The sequence below is a fragment of the Atta cephalotes genome (assembly GCF_000143395.1).
Source record: "Atta cephalotes unplaced genomic scaffold scaffold00006, whole genome shotgun sequence".
Lineage (NCBI taxonomy): Eukaryota > Metazoa > Arthropoda > Insecta > Hymenoptera > Formicidae > Atta > Atta cephalotes.
In genome coordinates, this window is record NW_012130070.1 from 6,655,273 (window position 1) to 6,662,725 (window position 7,453).

Sequence of the window (7,453 nt, forward strand, 5' to 3'; positions counted from 1 at the left end):
CTATGCTACTGGTAGGTATACATACGGCAAGTTATGGCGTATAGCGCGTATTTCTTCAATGTATTGGTATTTCTTCACTGACATGCTCTGTCGACAGAAGTCGCAGTCGTGAATAGATACTTTCGTTTAGTACGACGTTCCGCGACAGCCGCTGAAATGCAATAAATCGGCAGATAACAAATTGCCGCCAAGCGGCAGTCTACTTCGATACGCGATAACCAGAATTGCGTGGGGATTTATGATCAAATAGCATCTATATAGCAGGCCATATCGAAATTTATGATTTCGCTTCGTTGTAGATACTTGGAATTTCAAATGTATATCCATTTCGTTAGATTCGTTAAATTATAAATAATATAAATAACAATAATTTTTATAAATAATTATAATATTATATACATAAATAAAAATTAAAAGTAAAGAAAATGTTTTATCAAGAGAGTAATAATGTCGAGAGATATAATGAAATAATAAACAAAATAATAAACAAAATCAACAAAACATTTAATTTTTTAGAAATATTTTAAATTAATTTATATTTAAATTATACGTAGAATAAGTTGCAAAATTGATTTATATTAATATAAAAAATTATTGAAAATTCTAACTGTAGAGCTATTAAAATTTAGATGTAAAATACAAAATTACGAATGCATGCGGTGGATGTATTAGCTATTTTCACACATCCATTAAATGGATCTATTATCGTAGTGTATTCAATCGTTAACTAGCATTGCTATTACATTAGCTCGCGTAACGGCAATGATGGAATTTCTATACAGCGTTTTGACGTATTGCAAACAAACTTTGTATCGAACGCTACCACCGTCATCACCAATAAATCAGGAATAATAGATCCAGTGAAACAAGTCCAATCTCTCGAAGCTACTTTCACTTCATTGTATTCCGCATTTACAGTTTCGTACGCAATAGCAAAATACGAATAACAAATCAATCGATTTCGAAATCTCTTCATGGAGAATGCAGAATTGAAGAATTATTAATTATAATTTCAGCGAAAAAAATTAAATTTTTATAGACATTATTATTGTTAAACAAAAATAATTTTAATTATAATTATTTGAATGTTATCACAGTATTTGATGAATAACGACAGTTTGATGTTATTTATCAAATAATAGAAATTTGCATACTTGACTTATTCTTAGATATTATATATAAAATCTCGTAATTTAACATTTCATTTTTTTTGTATTTCTTTTTTTCACATTACAAAACACTTAAGAATAGAATTAGCTTATTGCTTTTTGAACACTGTTAGAAGCAATTAATTTATTATACATTAATTATTTTGCGCGCAATTTATTTACGGTAATAATAAAATTACGGTAATAATAAAATTACGGATATATTACTACAGTTATAACAATCAAATTAATTAATAGGTGATAATTGATACAGAAAGCTAACACACACACACACACACACACACACACACACACACACACACATACACGTACACGTACATAATCTTTCCAATAATGTTGTGTAAATTTAATAAAGATCCTATATAATTACAAAGCAATAATTATATATAGAATAATAAACATGCGTGTGTATTAATTTCAGGCATATAAAGTAAGACAATTTTACGTGTTACATCTAATATAACAATGAACATTGCCTGCAAAAGGTTATTTGTTGTGCTATCGAAATATCGAGCCGGAGTTATAATCGCCGCTACTACGCGACGATATTGGAGTCAGAATTTTTCGACAATGGCAACGGGTTGACCGTATCTCGTTGTATTTTAATGTCATTCCAACTGTGTTTTCGTTGGCACGAAGATATCCTGCTGCGCCTGCAGGATTAACCGATTACACACTCGTTCATTCTCACCCGGGCTTATGCGAGAAATCCTCATTCGAACTAATTTCTCTTCCTTTTATACATATAATATTTGATAGCAATGCTGATTACGTGCTTCGGTAATGTTAAGTTATAATTAAGTTGATCGAGATATGACATAAAATTTTAAGATTTTAACATGATAACAAAAGATTATATTTCCTCTATAGATTCGCGTACCTCTGAATCATAAAAAAATAATTGGAAAGTGAAATGATAAAAAAGATTTTAGGAGTTTTAATTATCTAATATCTGAACATCTTTTAATTAAATGATTACATATCTTTTATCAACAATATTTATAAGTCATATTTATTTGAATCAAACTTAACGATAAAAATTGTATGATGAAAAATTTAATTATTATTCCAACTTTCATAAATTATTGTTTTGCGCACTGAGAGAAATGAATCAAATGAATTTGTTATAGGAACGAAAAAGGAATAACAAATGTGAGTTTAATAGGAAAAATCAATGAGTCAATCAGTTACTATTGCAAATAATTTCTTATAATGTAATAAATAATACACGATTTATGATAAATCAAAATAATCAGTATTGCTAATAAATAAAAGTCTATAAAAAAAAATAGGTTTTGCATAAATTGTTTCTATTATTAATAATTGGTTGGAATAACAGACTAATATTAATCATGACAAATTAAAACAATATAATTTTTTGTCTACAATTATAAATAATTTGTTAAAAAAGTACTTGTCAAATTAATAAAATCTCTCAGTACGAATGACACACAAAAATTGTTGTAATATAATAATTCTACGAAATGATTTTTCTCTGATTATTCTTTTTTCTGTTTATACAAATAAATTTTGTTTTTATATATATCATTTCATAGATTTTATATAATACTTCTATGAAATTATATTTCTATGAAATTATACATAAAGAGGAAATACATATCTTCGATCTATCTATTGAGGTTATCTTTGATATGCGATATAATCTATATCTTTATGATAATGCATATTTATAAAAACCGCTCCGTCTAACTTTATAATTAGTTACGGCATTTAAATAAGTGAGAAAGGTGTATTAATGTAACAAACGATACATTTTTTTTTCAAGTTCTTAGTTGACTAGACAACAGACTATGAGAGGTAAACACTTAATATATTTTTATAATAATTCATAGATTATCGAACGATGAAAATATACTTATATTGTAAATATACTTATATATAAAAATATATTTATATTGTACATACCGGGAGATTTTTATTAATTGAAATTTCTATAAATTATAACATAAATTAAATAATTGACATTTCTTTAATTATAATAAAAGTCAACTATATTATGATTTACAATAATTATACTGCAAATGATATCTATAATGTGGTTCGATACAGGAATATACGTAATTGTCATCACCTTCCTGGGATTTTGGACTAACAATGAGGTTATTGCAAAGGAAAATCAACTTGAGCAATCGATTTTGAAAGGATTCTACGAGGATGGCATTCCGACAAGATGTCCATATCGAGAGAACACAACCGCGACAACCCATCTCCCACATGAAACCGATTGCACGAAGTTTTACAAGTGTCTATGGGGTAAAACATTCTTGATAGACTGTCCTCTGATCGAGGGAACTCCAATAAGGCTGCACTATAATAGACACAAACAGATCTGCGATTGGCCGTGGTCAGCCGATTGCGTTTATTGTCCTTCACGAAACAAAAATGGCACTTGGCCGCAGTCCAAATTATCTCACGACACACAGAATTGTAGTACATACTATGTGTGTATAAACGGTGAAAAGTATTTACGATATTGTCCTATTAATACGTGCTTTAGCCGTACATGCCAAAACTGCGTTGTAAATCGTTCGGATGGAAATTGCGATCAATAATGTCATGCAAGGACGACAAAAAATATTTTCATAGATATAATTGCAATTGTTATAATGTGTGTATCAAAAGTGAGTTATTTAAAATTTGCGATGGCGGTCTTTATTTTGTATTCTCCTACCGTAGGTAGGTTAAATGCCTTTATAAAAAAATAGATATTGATTTACTATATTCCGCATTGTAAAATTAAGCTACATTTTCGTCCAAAAAATCAATAAAAAAACAATCCTGATTAAAAAATTATAAATATCATGTACCAAACTATCAATCAGATTAATTATCTAAACTTAAAATAAACTCAGAAAATAGGAAAAAATTCTTTAAAATGATTCTATTTTATCCCTTAATAAAATGATTAAAAGAGGCATAATGAGATATATGGAAATTAAACGAGAAATGGAATACATAAGTGAACCTGTTTCCATCAGTTCTATTTATATTAAAACAATTTGAAGATATAGTTATCTGAAATAGATATTACATCCCAGGTTAAAAGATGATTTTCGCGCGCTGCAGAGCGAAGGAGTGGTCTATTTTCTTAAAGCTATTTGTACTGACGTATTCTTATGGGCAAACCGCCTGGTCCGTATCTCAGATGCAATCAGTTCCAACCGCGAAAGAATGAGCGGATTGCATGTCGGCTACCAGCGTTACTACTTGTAACACGCGCGAATTATGTAAGTACCGAATCGTGCGCATGTGCCAACGCGAGCGTGCGCTACTGTTGTGCGATAGTATATCTATATTAGATAGTATACCTCTACTGTCTCTACCTCACCTCTCACTTCTTTTCCTTTTATTCCGCATGCTCATGCGTGATTTATGTGATACCCCACGTGTTTGCCATAATTTACGGCGGAAAGTCTCAAAGCAGAATATCAAAAGACTTCACGGATGTCTGTATCTTATGAATTAAGAAAATCCTAAGAAAGTAACAATAGAGATAAACAACATCAATGCCAGCGAATCAACAATACATTTGTGATATCAATATATGACATTCTTTTGTCTTAATTTTAATTTAAGTTATATTCTAATGTGTAGTCTAATATATTGTAGTATTTCCTTACTAAAATATAATATGTAGTTATATACATATAAAGGATCTTGGATAATATTTTTAGTTGAAGCCAAATGTTCCAAAGATAAGCTCTGTTTAATCTTCAACGCAGTAAATGCGTGTTTTGCTTTTCGAGAGAACCGGCGGTTTATGCCGCTACGGGATATTGGATAGAAAAAGCATTGGCAGTATAGCGAGTTTTACGATGAAACGCGTAACGGCAATACATTTAAAAATAATTGCCGCCTCGATGGCAACGATTAATGCCGGAATTAATTATTATGGCGATGGCTTATTAGATATTTTTTATTATCGCTCGTTAAACGCGCACGCGAGCATAGACGAGGGAGACATGCTCTCGGTACACATTCTCCATAAATGATATCATTCGAAAGTTTATTTTTATCAAACACACATTTTGTTGAGAGAGTGCTCAACATAATAAAGTTAACGCTCGCTTATCATTCCCGTTGACAGCTTTACAGTCAGGCCCCATTGTTCCTGGCCCGGGGATGATGCATGAGTTTTGTAACGCATGTTTAAATAAAGGGGATAAAAGGAACGATTTAATTGTCAACGTGACAGAGGAAACATTAATAAATATTTTCAAATAATAGATATAGACAAACACTAACGATCTCTAATAAGGCAAAAGGCCATTTCTTTTTAATGATATCTGTTACCTTATACGTCACCATCGCTGTCCCGAAACAATTAGTCGACGAACTTTTGTGATATCTCTGCCGATAATCTCTGGCGATGTGAGTAACGTTTAAACGCTTCGTAACGTCAGTTGAACAACAAGTTGCTTTTCTTTTTTTCATTCTTAGTACGTCGTGAAATTTGAAGAGACATTTTAGATTTGAAATAATTAGTGAGTGAAGAAAATATGCGACAATTGAAATTTGCTCAACAATAATATTGATATCCTCTGCAATTTAATGACATTAATTGAATGTAAATAGAGACAATTGTAATAGAATGCTCGTAATTGCAAGCGTTAGATTCGTTAAATGAATTAATGCTACATTTCTCATCTCTAATTCAGTCCTGTCTGTTTTGTTTGTGTGGTGTAAATATGAGATAATTTAATGCAGCACGTATCTGTTATTAAGAAATTCATTAATAATTCCTTTTAATAATTTAATTTATATATGTATATAATAATTTAATTAATATATGTATATAAGAGAAGTAAGTTTAACATTAGAATATAAAAATAATCGAACGTTTTTCAATTTGAATGACTTGATATTTCTTCCACGATCTTTTTTGTTTTATGTAGAATCTGGTTAAGAGAAAATTAATGATATGTAAATTCGATAAAATTTCTGATAAGAAATCATGTTTCGTGACGATCTCACCTCTCGTGCAGATGGCAGCGTGAATCCGTTTATCGACGGTCGTTCAATGATGACGATGAGATGGCGAACACCGTTTAATGCCAGTACACTTCGTAGCCAACACTCCACTTCACTTGGGACTCATATTATGTATTTGTCTGACACTTTTCAAAACTCACTCTTCGAACAACTTCTCACAAAAAGGAAACTGATATATTGATCGACAATGTTTCTTTTATCGTCACGTTTTGAACAGCCTTATCTCTCATAAATCGTCCATCAGTTTGCATCACAATCGATCTTTCATAGTTCACGTGAAAATAGTTACAAAATAGATTACAAAAATACTTTCAATGATAGAATGATAATATGGAATGAAATACATATATTTTTGAAAATAACTCGGAGATCCTCTTAAATGTAGCGGGAGTATAACAATGTTGTTTACCGCATTTTCCACATCCACGGTCGTATTATGGATCTTAGATCAATAAATAATCCAAACAGACCAAACAGCTCCAAGAAATTTCAAATAATTACAACCGTCGATCCAACAATGTATCATTAGTCCTGGGAATCCAGTCGTGACTCTCTTCTCTAATTCAGGAAGTTCTTTCTCGAGATTACTCTCTTAATAAGTTTCCATCCCAACGGAAATCCACGGCTTTTAACCTTTTCTTCGTTTGAAATCAATGATTAATTTGATATCCAGAAGCAAAAGCGGTCATCTTCTCTTCGCGATTTCTTCTCAAGATTGACGTCCTCTCTTCGCGATTTCTTTCGAAGATCTCACTGATCCCAATCGTGGCCTGGCTGTTTTTAGGACACGTGATAGTTCATCCAAGGATACTGAACGAGGTAATGCGCGCTGCGCTGCGAAGTGCGATCTTCAAACGGGGCGCACGAAAATGACTGGATCAAAGGGGTACGCCGCAACAGGTGAGAGGGAAAGGGAGAGAGGGCGGAGTGGGAGGGATGGTAGAGCGTTGAAAGAGAGAAAGAGAGGGCTGGACGATGACGACGATAGTGGTGTTAACACCGCGCGTAGTAGCGGACAGTCGGCGACTAAGGCCCCTAAGGAGAAGTCTCACCTCTCTCTCCTCCGTCTCTTCTCTCGTCCTCTCGTACCTCTCTTCCGATGGGGTCTCTCTTTCCACCACACGCGTGGCCACCGTCACACTGTCGTGCGCGCGCGCGTGCATCTCCGCCACGCACGACGGTACCTTCCTATCCTTCGACTCCCTCCAATCCCGCTAACCCGTGCGGGCCACCCTATCTCTCTCCCTCTCTCTCTCTTCTCTCTCCCCTCC

General features: G+C 32.7%; 1 protein-coding gene across 1 annotated transcript; it reads left to right on the forward strand.

The window, feature by feature from the left end:
- The first annotated feature begins 3,223 nt into the window (after window positions 1-3,223).
- On the forward strand, window positions 3,224-3,742 carry LOC105626865. The gene has a single exon (XM_012208157.1). The coding sequence runs from the start codon at window positions 3,224-3,226 to the stop codon at window positions 3,740-3,742; it is 519 nt and encodes a 172-aa protein (XP_012063547.1).
- The last annotated feature ends 3,711 nt before the right edge of the window (window positions 3,743-7,453 follow it).

Excerpts from the sequence above, each read along its gene's own strand:
- LOC105626865 (XM_012208157.1), top strand. The coding sequence starts at position 3,224 with ATGTGGTTCGATACAGGAATATACGTAATTGTCATCACCTTCCTGGGA.